General features: G+C 52.6%; 1 protein-coding gene across 1 annotated transcript in view; it reads right to left on the minus strand.

The window, feature by feature from the left end:
• LOC142302350 (telomere repeats-binding bouquet formation protein 1-like) overlaps positions 1-18472 on the minus strand; it is a 117791-nt gene that overhangs the window by 65751 nt on the left and 33568 nt on the right. Inside the window, exons 4-9 of the mRNA XM_075343409.1 lie at positions 13235-13363; positions 13021-13152; positions 4538-4598; positions 4344-4453; positions 4082-4210; positions 3449-3598 (exon numbers count right to left, since the gene is read on the minus strand). Coding sequence (XP_075199524.1) covers positions 3449-3598; positions 4082-4210; positions 4344-4453; positions 4538-4598; positions 13021-13152; positions 13235-13363 — 711 coding nt within the window. The remainder of the gene's footprint in view (positions 1-3448; positions 3599-4081; positions 4211-4343; positions 4454-4537; positions 4599-13020; positions 13153-13234; positions 13364-18472) is intronic.

Consider the following 18472-nt stretch of genomic DNA (forward strand, 5'->3'; position numbering starts at 1 on the left):
CCAGTGTCCAGGCACAGGAGTCAAAAACTACATAACACAGGTGCAGGGAAACGACAGCCATCACCAGCCTGTCCAGGAAGAACACCGCAGCCGGCTGTGGGCCCCGTCCATTCTACCGTTTGGTTTACCAGAGACTCCGTTATCTTGTGTCAGAGTGAGTACACCAGTGCCGTCAGGCACCACACCGCGCTGCACCGCAACACTGCGCCCTGCACCCCGGACCTCACCTTCCCGCGGGCCCCCGGGACCCTCGCCCCTGCCCACAGAGGGGTTAACACCAAGCTGCATAACACCGTCCCCAGGAGGCCTAGTCAACTGCAGCGGTGGTGTCCACCATACAATCACCACAACCCGTGGGTGGCGTCACGAACTTTACCAAACAACCACCCCAACCCCCCCCCCTGCGTGCACCGCCACTACACCCTTCCAGAGCGACGTGGTCCGGAGGCGCTCGAGCCACCGACACACGAGCCTAGATGCGAGCGGCTCGGCGGCCGCAGCCGAGGCCGCGGGGCGGTACATATACATGTCCTCATAATGCCTCAATCCCGGTATACAAGTCCCCATAATGGCTGCATCCTGGTATGCATGTCCCCATAATGGCCTCATCCTAGTATACATGTCCCCATAATGGCCTCATCCTGGTATACATGTCCCCATAATGGCCGCATCCTGGTATACATGTCCGCATAATGGCCTCATCCTGGTATCCATGTCCGCATAATGGCCTCATCCTGGTATACATGTCCGCATAATGGCCACAGCCTAGATTATATTCCCATCCTGGCAGCATCCTGGTACATATGATACTCCCAAGCGCCACACACAGTAAACAAAATAAATGATTATACTTACCCTCCTTCCACTCTCCAGTGTCCTCCTCTGATGATGACATGCCGCAACTGACCAGCGAGTAAGCGGTACAGTGTATGATGTCACTGTCATGCGCAGTGTGCCCACTTACAGTACAGTCAGCTGCCGGGTGCTGTCATATTCCCTGCTCCTCATGCCTGGATTTTGAGCGTGGGGAGCAGTGAATAGTCAAAGCCTTAGGGCTCATTCAGACGACCTTTCCGTCTGTCCTGTTCAGTTCCTGTTTTTTTGTGGACTTTCTAACAGGACTATCTTTTCAATGTCCTTTTTATTATGGAACATGTCCTATTCTGTTCCATAATTGCGGACCGTGACACAATACGACTCAATGGATCCGCAAAATCCCCGGAAGCCACACGGAAGCACTTCCGTGTGACATCCTTCGGGTGCCCCTGCAGTCTGTCTTCCACTACCAGCCAGCCCCGCAGCTACTGGCACTGCAGTGTGTCTGCATCTGCCCACACTTCAGTGTGTCAGCATCTGCCCACACTGCAGTATGTCAGCATTTGCCCACACTGCGGTATGTCAGCATTTGCCCACACTGCAGTATGTCAGCATCTGCGCGCACTGCAGTATGTCAGCATCTGCCCACACTGCAGTATGTCAGCATCTGCCCACACTGCAGTATGTCAGCATCTGCGCGCACTGCAGTATGTCAGAATCTGCCCACACTGCAGTATGTCAGCATTTGCCCACACTCCAGTATGTCAGTATCTGCGCGCACTGCAGTATGTCAGCATCTGCCCATACTGCAGTATGTCAGCATCTGCCCGCACTGCAGTGTGTGAGCAGCTGCGGGAATGACGAGCACCGACATCAGGAGGTTAGTAAAGATCATTACCTGTAGTGATAAAGTCCTGCACTCCTGAAGATAGCGCTTGTCACTGGCTTCCATGCCTGCCACGTTCTCACATCAAGTCTCGTGAGTGGGCTGAGACTGTGACTAGCTGTTATGTCACAGGCCGCTCGCGATACTTCGCTTGTGAATGCGGCAGACAATGGGAGTCAGTGGAGAGCGCTGACGTCAGGAGTACAGCGGATCTCATAACCGGAGGTATTGTACTTAGCTAAGCTCATGACGCCGGCGATCATTATTCCTTGCAGTGACTTGGGATGATATATTGATGTTAGCTCAGGTCATTGCATTGCTTTCCCAGCCAATGGGGAACATTCTGTTCTTCATTGACTGGGACACTGAGTATGGTTTGGATCGTCGTGGGACCCCCTTATTGGATTACGCTGGACCCGGATTTGTTTTTCTTTTTAATAAATTTGTGAAAGAGGGAATGTTTTAGGGAGTGTTTTTGTCAAATGAAAATTTGTTTGTCGTCTTTCTGTTTTTAATACTGACTGTGTGAATGATGTCGAGCATCTGATAGACGCCGTGACATCACTAACCCCAGGGCTTGATGCCAGGTGACATTACACAGCTGGTATCAACCCGATATATTACCCAGTTTGCCACCGTACCAGGGCATTCAGGATGAGCCGGGTAAATCTCCGGGACTGTCGCATGTAATAAATGTGGCAATTTCGGGCGGCTGCTGGCTGATATTTTTAGGCTGCGGGGCTTTCAATAATGTGAGCTTTCCCAGCCTGAGAATACCAGCCAGCAGCTGTGAGGCTTTATCTTGGCTGGCATCAAAATTGGGAGGGACCGCACGCCGTTTTTTTTTAATTATTCATTTATTTATTGTACTATACGATATAGACCCGCCCACCGGCGGCTGTGATTGGTTGCAGTCAGACAGCTGTCACTCAGCGTGGGGGCATGTCTGACTGCAACCAATCACAGACGCCGATGAGCATGGAAACAGTGAATATGAAATGAGCCTAATGAGCGGCCGGCTTCGGAAGAGCAAAGAGCTGCCACGGGAGCAGTGTGACAGCCGCCCAGTGTTCGGTGAGTATGTAGCGCTTACACCTACCCCTTTCTGCCGGATTCTGCTCCCCATAGACCTTATATGGGGACCAGCATCTGGCCAGATACCCTGGACTCTATGGAACTCTGTCTTTTGCGGTCTGCAAAAAACCAGAAGTCACACGGATGACACATGGACTGTACACGGAACGGGACGGATGTGGTTATCACACGGATGCCGCACGGATGCATCTGTGGAAAAACAGGACCGTTTTTTGCTGACTGTAAAAACGGAACAGTCATGTGAATGTAGCCTTAATTGGCAGCTGGCACATCGCAGTGTAGGAACCCGACGTGTCTATGTGCTGCAATGTATTTCAGCTGAATGAGTGCTCTTGGCTGCACATCCAGCTGAGGCAGAAGCTGGGGCCAGCGGGCCCCCTGTACCTCCGGGCCCGGTCACGGTCGCTACACTCTTGGGTCGTATGGAGCATTATGACTCTTTGCATCAACAAGTCCTTTGCTTATTATTGCTGTACTTTATGTTATATTCAAGTAGCAAAATACCTCATTGGTGTATGTAACCTATCAAATGACCGACCAAGGGAGAGGTGGACAGAATACCATGCACATGGCGATGGGAAAAGTCCACACTGTGGGATTGTGTGGCCATGTGCCACTTGCAATTCTCCATGTACAGCCTTGTTAACTTACAGTTTCCTGTGATGCACGTGTCCAAAGTCTCCATAACCATCATAGCAAGCCTGAAATCCAAACTTCTTTCTTGTAAACCATTCAGTAGGTGGGAGAGAATATCAGCCAATGTTTCTAGCCCTCCAAAAGCGGCAAAGTGATCCTGGGCAACTGCTAAGGAAACACAATGATTTCAGACATAAAACACAGTCTTACTGTACCTTTACATCTTGCTTGGTGATATGCGACTCGGCATTGTGTTTGGTGATATATGACTCGGCGTTGTGCTTGGTGATGTACGGCTCAGCATTGTGCTTGGTGATGTATGGCTCAGCATTGTGCTTGGTGATGTATGGCTCAGTATTGTTCTTGGTGATGTACGGCTCGGGCATTGTGCCTGGTGATGTACGGCTCAGCATTGTGCTTGGTGATGTACGGCTCAGCATTGTGCTTGGTGATGTACGGCTCAGCATTGTGCTGGGTGATGTACGGCTCAGCATTGTGCTTGTTGATGTATGGCTCAGTATTGTGCTTGGTGATATACGGCTCAGCATTGTGCTTGGTGATGTATGGCTCAGCATTATGCTTGATGTAAGGCTGCAGGCAGTTGCTAAGTATTTTATAATAAAGAGTTAATGTATCAAGCTGCCATACACTTACTATTATTGGCGACAATGGGTCTAATCATGCAACAGATAGGCCGCACTATCTCATGTTGGAGAGAATCATAAAGCCATTCCATCGCCTGTGGAATTGCTGACCTGCAGAGGTTCTGGTTCTCTTCTGAAAGAGAAACACAAAATGAATGAAGCCATAGATTGACATGGAAAACCTGGCGGCACTCGCCCTTCACGGCTCAATAAACCCTATTCTCTCACCTGTCAGGAAGTGAACAGTAAATATAAAGAGATCTTACCATTCTGTTTAGCAGCACAGGCGCCCAGCGCGCTGCAGACAGACGACCACAGCTGATATTCTGGATTTGTGCTTCCACTGACCAGCACCACATTACTTGGCAATATTTTGCTGCAAAGCATAAAAAAGACATATAAAACTATATCTCTGTGTGGATTTCATCAGATGGGAGAAAAAGTCATTTCCATATTTTACCTAAATAATAAGAGAAGTGTTTCAATACATCCTGATTCTCTAGCAAGACTCTGGCCGGTCTCTAAAAAACAAAAACAGAAAAAAAACCAATAAAACACAATAAATCAACCAACACATCTAGCAAGAAGAATGCGGCATAGCTGTCCATACACATCGAACAATCGGATGGAGGAAGGATTGGGCTGATGGATTTCGATATGCCCCATCCTTTTTGTCCTCCTGAGCAGAGCAGATCAAACTATTTTAGTGCGCATGCGCGGTACCTCAATGGCGGCTAGTGTACATGACGTAGGAAGCGTCATGCACCCAGACTTCACAAGAAGGAGAACAAAGATGGCCGAAAGAGGATGCGCCGCGAACGGAGAATGGAGACACCCATCCGACCCATCTGCACTGCCCCTCAGGGGAGAATTATAAAGTGATTTTTACGTTCTACACAGCAGCCTGGCCTCTTATATACAGTATGTTAGAATGCTGTATATAAGAGCCCACTGGTGGTGACCGCAGATTATAGTCCCAAATCTGGTGACAGGTTCCCTTTAAGTGGTAGTAGATAGAATCTGCTGGTTAGAATGTAAAGAAGGGAAATTTGTTTACTTACCGTAAATTCCTTTTCTTCTAGCTCCAATTGGGAGACCCAGACAATTGGGTGTATAGGCTATGCCTCCGGAGGCCGCACAAAGTATTACACTTAAAAGTGTTAAGCCCCTCCCCTTCTGCCTATACACCCCCCGTGCTCCCACGGGCTCCTCAGTTTTGGTGCAAAAGCAAGAAGGAGGAAAAAGAATTATAAACTGGTTTAAAGTAACTTCAATCCGAAGGAATATCGGAGAACTGAAACCATTCAACATGAACAACATGTGTACACAAAAAAACAGGGGCGGGCGCTGGGTCTCCCAATTGGAGCTAGAAGAAAAGGAATTTACGGTAAGTAAACAAAATTCCCTTCTTCTTTGTCGCTCCATTGGGAGACCCAGACAATTGGGACGTCCAAAAGCAGTCCCTGGGTGGGTAAAATAATACCTCGTAAGAGAGCCGTAAAACGGCCTCTTCCTACAGGTGGGCAACCGCCGCCTGAAGGACTCGTCTACCTAGGCTGGCATCCGCCGAAGCATAGGTATGCACCTGATAGTGTTTCGTGAAAGTGTGCAGGCTCGACCAGGTAGCCGCCTGACACACCTGCTGAGCCGTAGCCTGGTGCCTCAAAGCCCAGGACGTGCCCACGGCTCTGGTAGAATGGGCCTTCAGCCCTGAGGGAACCGGAAGCCCAGCCGAACGGTAGGCTTCGAGAATTGGCTCCTTGATCCACCGAGCCAAGGTTGATTTGGAAGCCTGTGACCCTTTACGCTGGCCAGCGACAAGGACAAAGAGTGCATCCGAGCGGCGCAGGGGCGCCGTACGAGAAATGTAGAGTCTGAGTGCTCTCACCAGATCTAACAAGTGCAAATCCTTTTCACATTGGTGAACTGGATGAGGACAAAAAGAAGGTAAGGAGATATCCTGATTGAGATGAAAGGGGGATACCACCTTAGGGAGAAATTCCGGAACCGGACGCAGAACCACCTTGTCCTGGTGAAAACCCAGGAAAGGGGCTTTGCATGACAGCGCTGCTAGCTCAGACACTCTCCGAAGTGAAGTGACTGCTACTAGAAAAACCACTTTCTGCGAAAGGCGTGAGAGAGAAATATCTCTCATTGGCTCGAATGGTGGTTTCTGAAGAACCAGCAGCACCCTGTTCAGATCCCAGGGTTCTAACGGCCGCTTGTAAGGAGGAACGATGTGACAAACCTCCTGCAGGAACGTGCGTACCTGTGGAAGTCTGGCTAGGCGCTTCTGGAAAAACACAGAGAGCGCTGAGACTTGTCCCTTAAGGGAGCCGAGCGACAAACCCTTTTCCAGTCCAGATTGAAGGAAGGACAGAAAAGTGGGCAAGGCAAAAGGCCAGGGAGAAAAACCCTGAGCAGAGCACCATGACAGGAAAATTTTCCACGTCCTGTGGTAGATCTTGGCGGATGTTGGTTTCCTAGCCTGTCTCATAGTGGCAACGACGTCTTGAGATAACCCTGAAGACGCTAGGATCCAGGACTCAATGGCCACACAGTCAGGTTGAGGGCCGCAGAATTCAGATGGAAAAACGGCCCTTGAGATAGCAAGTCTGGTCGGTCTGGTAGTGCCCACGGTTGGCCGACCGTGAGATGCCACAGATTCGGGTACCACGACCGCCTCGGCCAGTCTGGAGCGACGAGGATGACGCGGCGGCAGTCGGCCCTGATCTTGCGTAACACTCTGGGCAACAGTGCCAGCGGAGGAAACACATAAGGGAGCTGAAACTGCGACCAATCCTGAACTAAGGCGTCTGCCGCCAGAGCTCTGGGATCTTGAGACCGTGCCATGAACGTCGGTACCTTGTTGTTGTGCCGGGACGCCATGAGGTCGACGTCCGGCACCCCCCAGCGGCAACAGATCTCCTGAAACACGTCCTGGTGAAGGGACCATTCCCCTGCGTCCATGCCCTGGCGACTGAGATAATCTGCTTCCCAGTTTTCCACGCCTGGAATGTGAACTGCAGAGATGGTGGAGGCCGTGGCTTCCACCCACATCAAAATCCGCCGGACTTCCTGGAAGGCTTGCCGACTGCGTGTGCCGCCTTGGTGGTTGATGTATGCCACCGCTGTGGAATTGTCCGACTGAATTCTGATCTGCTTGCCTTCCAGCCACTGCTGGAACGCTTTCAGGGCAAGATACACTGCCCGTATTTCCAGAACATTGATCTGAAGCGAGGACTCTTGCTGGGTCCACGTACCCTGAGCCCTGTGGTGGAGAAAAACCGCTCCCCACCCTGACAGACTCGCGTCCGTCGTGACCACCTCCCAGGATGGGGGTAGGAAGGATTTCCCCTTCGATAATGAAGTGGGAAGAAGCCACCACCGAAGGGAAGCTTTGGTCGCCTGAGAGAGGGAGACGTTCCTGTCGAGGGACGTCGGCTTCCTGTCCCATTTGCGTAGGATGTCCCATTGAAGAGGACGCAGGTGAAACTGCGCGAAAGGAACTGCCTCCATTGCTGCCACCATCTTCCCCAGGAAGTGCATGAGGCGCCTCAAGGGGTGTGACTGGCCTTGAAGGAGAGATTGTACCCCTGTCTGTAGTGACCGCTGCTTGATCAGCGGAAGCTTCACTATCGCTGAGAGGGTATGAAACTCCATGCCAAGGTATGTGAGCGATTGGGCCGGTGTCAGATTTGACTTTGGAAAATTGATGATCCACCCGAAACTCTGGAGAGTCTCCAGGGTAGCGTCGAGGCTGTGTTGGCATGCCTCTTGAGAGGGTGCCTTGATCAGGAGATCGTCCAAGTAAGGGATCACCGAGTGACCCTGAGAGTGGAGGACCGCTACTACAGTAGCCATAACCTTGGTGAAAACCCGTGGGGCTGTTGCCAGGCCAAACGGCAGTGCCACGAACTGCAGGTGTTCGTTTTCTATGGCGAAGCGCAAGAAGCGCTGGTGCTCTGGAGCAATCGGTACGTGGAGATAAGCATCTTTGATATCGATCGATGCAAGGAAATCTCCTTGGGACATTGAGGCGATGACGGAGCGGAGGGATTCCATCCGGAACCGCCTGGTCGTTACGTGTTTGTTGAGAAGTTTCAGGTCCAGGACAGGACGGAAAAACCCGTCCTTCTTTGGGACCATAAACAAGTTGGAGTAAAAACCGTGGCCCTGTTGCTGAAGAGGAACAGGGACCACCACTCCTTCTGCCTTCAGAATGCCCAGCGCCTGCAGAAGAGCCTCGGCTCGCTCGGGAGGCGGGGATGACCTGAAGAATCGAGTCGGGGGACGAGAGGTGAACTCTATCTTGTAACCGTGAGACAGAATGTCTCTCACCCAACGGTCTTTTACCCGTGGCAGCCAGGCGTCGCAAAAGCGGGAGAGCCTGCCACCGACCGAAGATGCGGAGTGAGGAGGCCGAAAGTCATGAGGAAGCCGCTTTGATAGCGGCACCTCCGGTGGCCTTTTTAGGACGTGACTTAGACCGCCATGCGTCAGAGTTCCTTTGATCTTTCTGAGGCCTTTTGGACGAGGAGAATTGGGACCTGCCCGCGCCCCGAAAGGACCGAAACCTCGACTGCCCCTTCCTCTGTTGGGGTATGTTCGGTTTGGGCTGGGGTAAGGATGTATCCTTTCCCTTGGATTGTTTGATGATTTCATCCAAACGCTCGCCAAACAATCGGTCGCCAGAAATTGGCAAACTGGTTAAGCGCTTTTTGGAAACAGAATCTGCCTTCCATTCCCGTAGCCACAAGGCCCTGCGGAGTACCACCGAATTGGCGGCTGCAACCGCCGTACGGCTCGCAGAGTCCAGGACAGCATTAATAGCGTAAGACGCAAATGCCGACGTCTGAGTGGTTATGGACGCCACCTGTGGCGCGGACGTGCGTGTGGCTGCGTCAATTTGCGCTTGACCTGCTGAGATAGCTTGTAGCGCCCATACGGCTGCGAACGCTGGGGCAAAAGAAGCGCCGATAGCTTCATAGATGGATTTCAACCAGAGTTCCATCTGCCTGTCAGTGGCATCTTTGAGTGAAGCCCCATCTTCCACTGCAAGTATGGATCTAGCTGCCAGTCTGGAGATTGGAGGATCCACTTTGGGACACTGAGCCCAACTTTTGACCACGTCAGGGGGAAAAGGATAACGTGTATCCTTAAGGCGCTTAGAAAAACGCTTATCTGGACAAGCATGGTGATTCTGGACTGCCTCTCTGAAATCAGAGTGGTCCAGAAACATACTCGGTGTACGCTTGGGAAACCTGAAACGGAATTTCTCCTGCTGAGAAGCTGACTCCTCCACCGGAGGAGCTGAGGGAGAAATATCCAACATACGATTGATGGACGCAATAAGGTCGTTCACTATGGCGTCCCCGTCCGGAGTATCAAGATTGAGAGCGGCCTCAGGATCAGAATCCTGATCAGCTGTCTCCGCATCATCAACCAGAGATTCCCCCCTCTGAGACCCTGCACAATATGATGATGTCGAGGGAAAATCTAAGCGAGCTCGCTTAGTCGGTCTGGGGCTGGGGTCTGTGTCAGAACCCTCAGCCTGGGATCCATGAGATACCCCGGGAGGACATTGTTGGTCCAGCTGAGGTGGTCCAGGGAACAAAGATTCAACAGAGTCCCTGTGCTGAGATACCGGCCTGGACTGCAAGGCTTCTAGTATCTTAGCCATAGTCTCAGAGAGTTTTGCAAACTCCGTCCCCGTCACCTGAACAGTGTTAGCAGGTGGCTCCCCCTGGGCCCCTCTTAGCAGAGGCTCCGGCTGAGTAAGTGCCACAGGGGCCGAAAAGTGCACACAATGAGGGTCAGTGGAACCTGCCGGTAGCGGGGTCGTACATGCGGCGCAGGCAACATAATAAGCCTGTGTTTTGGCACCCCTGCCTTTCGTGGGCGCCATGCTATTATCTTCCCTGAGTAACACAATAGGGTATATAGCCAGAAATCAACTGTGCACCATACAGTGTAAAACATATATACCATAAACATATAATGTTACACTACTGCACAATGGGGCTAGCACCACAGGTGCTGCTTACCACCCGCCTAAAGCGGTTGTGAGGCCACCAGAGTCCCTGCCTGGGTCTCCCAGACTTTGTCCCCCTCTGCAGCGTCCGAGGAGCTGACAGGAATGGCTGCCGGCGTCCTGAGGAGAGGAGGGAGCCGTGGGCGTGACCCAGAAAGAGCGGGAACTGGTGCCCGCACTGTGCACAGTGAGAGGGGTGGAGTATGCAAAGCATGCTCCAGCCCTCAGTGCTGCTCGTTCTGTGCAGCGTCCCGCCCTTCCCCTGCCTGTCAGGTCTGTGGGCGGGAGGAAAGGAAACTAGGCCGCAAAAAGCCGGGGACTCTAGTAATAAACGCGGCCGCCCTAAAAGCGCGGCCGGCGTGAAAGTCCCCGGCGCACTACAAGTCCCAGCCGCGCCGCAGTGTTTCCATGGCCGCGGCGGTCAGTGCGGCAGTCCCTATACATAAACACACTCAGCAACGCTGAGTGTGTAATGGCACATATTAACCCGGTCAGCGCCGTGGTCCCCGGTGCACTAGCACACCCAGCAAAGCTGGAGTGTTGCTGTGCACTGTCCCCACAGGGATACAGAGTACCTCCAAGTAGCAGGGCCATGTCCCTGAACGATACCCGGCTCCTATCCAGCAGGCTCCACAGGAGTTGTGGATGAAGCACGGTCTCAGTGCCTGGAGACCGATAGGATCCCACTTCACCCAGAGCCCTGAGGGGGATGGGGAAGGAAAACAGCATGTGGGCTCCAGCCTCCGTACCCGCAATGGATACCTCAACCTTACAACACCACTGACAAGAGTGGGGTGAGAAGGGAGCATGCTGGGGGCTCTATATGGGCCCACTTTTCTTCCATCCGACATGGTCAGCAGCTGCTGCTGACCAATCTGTGGAGCTGTGCGTGCGTGTCTGACCTCCTTCGCACAAAGCAAAAAACTGAGGAGCCCGTGGGAGCACGGGGGGTGTATAGGCAAAAGGGGAGGGGCTTAACACTTTTAAGTGTAATACTTTGTGCGGCCTCCGGAGGCATAGCCTATACACCCAATTGTCTGGGTCTCCCAATGGAGCGACAAAGAAAGCTGGGTACCTCGGCCACCTCCAACAGCAAGTGCACCAGGGGTTAAGGAAAAGCTTTAGCCCCGGGGAGGAGCTTGGGAAGTAAGGCAGGGAAAAGTTAGAGGAGAAGAAGATAGCTGCAAGAAGAGCAGAGTGTGAGTAGTGCCGGGGTTGGACCGATCCCCCTATGAGCAGGTCCCTATTGTCGGCGGGACTGCTGGGCGAAAATAGGGGTATACGGGACCCTGAGGAACGGTTGCCTGTAGCAGGGCCAGGAGACTGCACTTACACATGACACAGACCACGGCTCCAGCGTCCCTGCTACCCTGCTTACACCACAACCAAAGTTAGCATGTTGCCCCTGCCAAAAAGGGTTAATATACTAATATTGACAGCACCCCGTCCCTTTCATTGTTTGGTACTTTTGGCAGTGACTTTGTCTGGTACTGATGCTCCACAGCCCAGTAAGCAGGAGGGAGGAAGATAGGCTGTAACCAATCTGCAAATAACTTATGCCCATCAATATTGTATCCACCTTTAAGAAATCCCTTTAAAGAATACACATAAAGGGGCATCTATGATTATATACTGTAAGAAGCAGGCGTCTCTTGCAGCCTTTAAAGGAAATCTGTCACCAAGTGTTTGCTTGATAAAATCAATGTTTTCTCTCCTGCAGATCTAGCAGTTATACAGAGCTCATGGATATGCTGGACTACCTTGCACCTGGCCAAACAGTCCTGTAATGATAATCTCCTGCTGATTAAACAGTGATTTCAACGATGTGTCACTTACTGAGCTGTTTGCTAAAGGGTACTTTACACGCTGCGACATCGCTAACGATTTATCGTCGGGGTCACGGTGTTAGTGACGCACATCCGGCGTCGTTAGCGACATCGCAGCGTGTGACACGTATGAGCGACCTTCAACGATCGCAAACGTGGTAAAAATCGTTGGTTTTGGAGAGGTCGTTCAAACACCAAATATCGTTGTTTGGGCACTAGCGATGTTGTTCCTTGTTCCAGCGGCATCACACATCGCTATGTGTGACACCGCAGGAGCGACGAACATCTCCTTACCTCCGTCCACCGGCAATGAGGAAGGAAGGAGGTGGGCGGGATGTTCCAGCGGCTCATCTCGCTCCTCCTCTGCTATTGGACGGCTGCCGTGTGACGTCGCTGTGACCCCGCACGAACCGCCCCCTTAGAAAGGAGGCGGTTCGCCGGCAACAGCGACGTCGCAAGGAAGGTAAGTTCGTGTGATGCGTGTTAGCGATGTTGTGCGCCACGGGCAGCGATTTGCCCGTGACGCACAACCGACGGGGGCGAGTACGCTCGCTAGCAATATCGATACCGATATCGCAGCGTGTAAAGTACCCTTTAGCCTAATAAGTGACACATCGCTGGAATCAGGGTCTCTGCCCCTACGTTATGCTGCTCTCAGATTAAGTGGCAAAAACCTGTTGACAGATTCGCTTTAATGGGAGCCCAGTAGAGATGAGCTAATAGATTTGCAGGACTGTCGTCCGGTGGCCACGTCACTATTCCATAGGCCTGCAAATCTCCTCTTTCCTGCTGTCTCTTCTGATTAGTAGGCCTGACACCACATCATCACTGCACTTACTGATCAGAAGAGGCACCGGTAGGTAGGAGGTCATCCGCAGGGATCCTGTTCAGCGGCCACGGAATAGTGACGTGGCCACTGGACTAGGGTCCTGCTGCTCAATTCACATCTGTACTATCCACTTATTTCCAAAGTGGCCTTGAACTGGGCAAACCGGATGACGGACAGCGCTGAAACGACTAGGATGTAGCAGAACTACTAAACTTAGTGTGAACAGTTCCCTGACAGCTGAAGTGAGGACTTACTGTTATTAGACACCAAGACCAGGATCAAGAAGACAGAGATCTGCTTTAGATTTACCGAAGACCCCTCATCTGATAAGATTGTGCAGATGTATCCAAAGAATTCGGCGGTGCTCAGGATTTGCTGACAATACACTGGAATGGAAGTCAGGATAGAAATATTAAAAATATTTTGGAGCATTTTACAATAAATTGTCAGAATTGGGGTCATCTTTACCGTTGCTTCGTGCCAAGACCGCCAGCGTGTATAAGGAGGCTTCCTTTACCCAGGAGTGACTGCTGGATATGGCTAAATTATAGAGAAGCCTTAATCCACCCATGTCTACGAAGTACTTGCACAAGTCACCTGTAGAGAAAAAACAATACTATATTTATGCTTGTGCTATATGGCGTCACATAGCGCAAACTTTCTTCAGCGCTCTATTGGGAGACCCAGACGATTGGGGTATAGCTACTGCCCTCTGGAGGCCACACAAAGCACTACATCAAAAGTGCAAGGCCCCTCCCCCTCTGGCTATACCCCCCCCGTGGTATCACGGGTTCTCCAGTTTTAGCTTTGTGTGCGAAGGAGGTCAGACATTCCATGCATAGCTCCACAGATTTTAGTCAGCAGTAGCTGCTGACTATTTCGGATGGAAGAAAAGAGGACACATATAGTGTCCCCAGCATGCTCCCTTCTCACCCCTGGATGGTGTTGTAAGGTTGAGGTACCTATTGCTGGTACAGGGCTGGAGCCTGACATGCTGTTTTCCTTCCACATCCCCTGGTAGGGCTCTGTGGAAGTGGGATCCTGCCGGCCTCTCAGCTCTGACGCCGGGCTCCATCCACAGACCCATTAGAACCTGATGGAGACGGAGCAGGAGTACGATCAGGGACAGGCCCTGCATCATAAAGGTACTCTGTGTCCCCGGCAGGCACAGACACACTCCGGGCTGGCTGGGTGTTGTAGTGCGCCGGGGACCGCAACGTTGGAGTTAGTGTCCCTACAGATTACTGGGGGATTTTTTGTGTATGGGAACGCAGCGCCGACCCCCTCTGGACCGGGCGGCGCTGCTGTGACTTGTGGTGCGCCGGGGATCCGCCGTCCGCGCTTTTACGGCGGCGGCGGTTATAAATTGAGTCCCCGGCTTTTTGGGCCTAGGACGCCGGCAGCTCCGATTCGTTCCCGCCCCCACCCTGTCATTCAGGGTAGGGGAGAGACGCTGTTCGCTAGCAGCGACGAGGGCTGGAGCCTGATTTACATGCTCCAGCCCTCACACTAGGCACAGAGGGAAGCAGGCTTCCCGCTCTTAGCCAGGAACGCCCAGGGCCCGCCCCCCTTCTCTCTCAAGGACGCCGGCAGCCATTACATGCAGTCTGGCTGGAGGAAGGACGCAAGGCTCTGGGAGACCTGGACTAGGGGCTATCTGGCGACCACACACCCGCTTTTTAAGCGGGCGGTAAGCGATTTTTCTGTGCTGGTCCCTCTAGTGCCTCACGGTGTATCGGTGTACTGTACAGATATATAGATATTGTATTTCTTGCACTGTGAGGTCGCTTCTGGCTGCATCTCCCAGATCCCTCTGTGGAAGCAGCAACATGCCATCCTCAAAACGCAAGGCTGCCAAGGCCAGGGCTGTGTGTGCTGCGTGTGCTGCATGTGGGGCTAATCTACCAGCAGGCTCCCATTGTGTGCAATGCTCCGACCCGGTGCTGCTTCGCCAGCCGGAGTCAGGAGAGGTAGTGACCCAGGCTGAGACGCTTGTAAGTTCTGCCCCGGTGACAGGGACAGACTTTGCAGTTTTTGCGGATAATATGTTTGTGTCTATGGCAAAAATCCTTGAAACCTTGCAATCTATGCATGGGGCTCAGTCTTTGGGCATGGCGAGGCCTCTGTCCTCAGGTCCCCCTCACTTGGAATTAATCCAGCCCACAGGGGGGTCCCCGGCGTCACAGGCCGAGGATTATGACTCAGATGATAGCCCCAGCCACCCTAAGCGAGCTCGCTGGGAAAGACCCTCGACGTCATCACACTGCTCAGGGTCTCAGCGCAATCAGTCTCCCTGTGATGTGTCTGATGAGAGTGATCAGGAATCCATTCCTGGAACCCCTCTCAACCTGGATACCCCTGATGGGGATGCCATGGTAAACGACCTTATCTCAGCCATCAATAGGCTGTTGGATATTTCTCCCCCAGCCCCTTCAGCAGAAGAGGCGGCTGCGGAGCAGGAGAAGTTTCGTTTCCTTTATCCCAAGCGTAAATTGAGTGCTTTGTTGGATCACGCTGACTTCAGAGAATCAATCCAGAAGCACGACGCTCACCCAGAAAGGCGTTTCTCTAAACGATCTAAAGATACGCGTTTCCCTTTCCCCCCTGAGGTGGTCAAGCGCTGGACACAGTGTCCAAAGGTAGACCCCCCGATTTCCAAACTCGCAGCTAGGTCCATAGTTGCAGTGGAGGATGGCGCTTCACTTAAAGATGCCAATGACAGACAGATGGACCTTTGGTTAAAATCTGTCTATGAAGCTATCGGCGCGTCGTTTGCTCCGGCATTCGCAGCCGTATGGGCACTCCAGGCTATTTCAGCTGGCTTAGCAAAAGTGGATGCTATCATACATCCAGCAGTGCCGCAAGTGGCGCACCTTACCACGCAGATGTCGGCGTTTGCGTCTTACGCTATCAATGCGGTCCTAGAATCTACCAGTCGCACCTCAATGGCGTCCGCCAATTCGGTAGTTTTGCGCAGAGCCTTGTGGTTAAAGGACTGGAAAGCAGATGCTGGTTCCAAAAAATGTTTAACCAGTTTGCCTTTATCTAGAGATAGACTGTTTGGCGAGCCATTGGCTGATATCATTAAGCAGTCCAAGGGTAAAGACTCCTCTTTACCACAACCCAGAACAACCAAACCTCAGCAGAAAAAGTGGCAGCAGAGGTTTCAGTCCTTTCGAGGTTCGGGCAAGACACCATTTACCTCGTCCAAAGGGACTCAGAGGACGCAAAGAAACTCAGATTCGTGGCGGGCTCACACGCGCCCCAAGAAAGCAAATGGAGGTACCGCTTCCAAAGCGGCTACCTCATGACTTCCAGCCCCCTCCCTCCGCATCGCCGGTCGGGGGCAGGCTCTCCCGCTTTTCCGGCATTTGGATGTCACAGGTCAAAGACCGGTGGGTGACGGACATTTTGTCTCGCGGGTACAGAATCGAGTTCAATTCTCGTCCTCCAGCTCGGTTCTTCAGAACCTCCCCACATCCAGACCGAGCAGATGCTCTGCTGCAGGCGGTGGACTCCCTAAGAGCGGAAGGAGTGGTGATCCCAGTCCCTCCTCAGGAACAAGGGCAAGGGTTTTACTCCAATCTCTTTGTGGTTCCAAAAAAGGACGGCTCGTTCCGTCCTGTTCTGGACCTAAAACGGCTCAACAAACATGTGCACGCCAGGAGGTTCCGGATGGAAACCCTGCGTTCTGTCATTGCCTCAATGTCCAGAGGAGACTTCCTTGCCTCAATAGACATCAAAGATGCTTATCTCCACGTGCCAATTGCTACAGAACATCAACGTTTTCTACGTTTTGTGATAGGAGACGACCATTTTCAGTTCGTAGCTCTGCCATTTGGTCTGGCGACAGCCCCACGAGTCTTCACCAAGGTCATGGCGGCGGTGGTAGCAGTCTTGCACTCTCAGGGACACTCGGTGATCCCTTACCTAGACGATTTATTGGTCAAAGCTCCCTCTCAAGAGGCATGTCAGCACAGCCTGAATGCTACGCTGGAGACCCTACAGTCTTTCGGATGGATCATCAACTTTCCAAAGTCGATCCTATCACCGACTCAATCACTAACGTATCTTGGCATGGAGTTTCATACTCTAGCAGCGATAGTGAAGCTTCCGCTGAACAAGCAGCGGTCACTACAGACAGGGGTGCAATCTCTTCTGCAGGGCTAGTTGCATCCCTTGCGGCGCCTCATGCATTTCCTAGGGAAGATAGTGGCAGCCATGGAAGCAGTTCCCTTTGCGCAGTTTCATCTGCGCCCACTTCAATGGGACATTCTCCGCCAATGGGACGGGAAGTCAACGTCCCTGGACAGGAAAGTCTCGCTTTCCCAGACGGCCAAGGACTCCCTACAATGGTGGCTCCTTCCCACCTCATTGTCTCAGGGAAGATCCTTCCTGCCCCCATCCTGGGCAGTAGTCACGACAGATGCGAGTCTGTCAGGGTGGGGAGCAGTATTTCTCCACCACAGGGCTCAGGGGACGTGGACTCCGCAGGAGTCCACCCTTCAGATCAATGTTCTGGAGATCAGAGCAGTGTATCTTGCTCTACTGGCCTTCCAACAGTGGCTGGAAGGAAAGCAGATCCGAATTCAATCGGACAACTCCACAGCGGTGGCATACATCAACCACCAAGGAGGGACGCGCAGTCGGCAAGCCTTCCAAGAAGTCCGGCGCATTCTAATGTGGGTGGAGGACAGAGCATCCACCATATCCGCGGTTCACATCCCAGGCGTAGAAAACTGGGAAGCAGACTTCCTCAGTCGCCAGGGCATGGACGCAGGGGAATGGTCCCTTCACCCGGACGTGTTTCAGGAAATCTGTCGCCGCTGGGGTGTGCCGGACGTCGACCTAATGGCATCCCGGCACAACAACAAGGTCCCGGCATTCATGGCGAGGTCGCGCGATCAAAGAGCTCTGGCGGCAGACGCCTTGGTTCAAGATTGGTCGCAGTTTCAGCTCCCATACGTGTTTCCGCCTCTGGCGCTCTTGCCCAGAGTGCTACGCAAGATCAGATCCGAGTGCAGCCGCATCATACTCGTCGCTCCAGACTGGCCGAGGAGGTCGTGGTATCCGGATCTGTGGCATCTCACGATCGGTCGACCGTGGTCACTGCCAGACCGACCAGACTTACTGTCCCAAGGGCCGTTTTTCCATCAGAATTCTGCGGCCCTGAACCTGACTGTGTGGCCATTGAGTCCTGGATCCTAGCATCTGCAGGATTATCTCAGGGAGTCGTTGCCACAATGAGACAAGCTAGAAAGTCGAATTCGGCTAAGATCTACCACAGAACGTGGAAGATTTTCTTATCCTGGTGCTCTGCTCAGGGAGTGTCTCCCTGGCCATTTGCATTGCCCAAGTTTCTTTCCTTCCTGCAATCGGGGTTAGAAAAGGGCTTGTCGCTCAGCTCCCTTAAAGGGCAAGTTTCGGCACTATCCGTGTTTTTTCAGAAGCGTCTAGCACGTCTTTCTAAGGTGCGCACGTTCCTGCAGGGGGTCTGTCATATTGTGCCCCCGTACAAGCGGCCGTTAGATCCATGGGATCTGAACAGGGTACTAGCTGCTCTCCAGAAGCCGCCCTTCGAGCCTCTGAAGGAAGTTTCCTTTTCTCGGCTGTCACAGAAAGTGGCGTTTCTTGTTGCGATCACATCGCTTCGGCGAGTGTCTGAGCTGGCAGCTCTGTCATCCAAGGCTCCCTTCCTGGTGTTCC

Source organism: Anomaloglossus baeobatrachus, chromosome 4 (assembly GCF_048569485.1).
Source record: "Anomaloglossus baeobatrachus isolate aAnoBae1 chromosome 4, aAnoBae1.hap1, whole genome shotgun sequence".
Lineage (NCBI taxonomy): Eukaryota > Metazoa > Chordata > Amphibia > Anura > Aromobatidae > Anomaloglossus > Anomaloglossus baeobatrachus.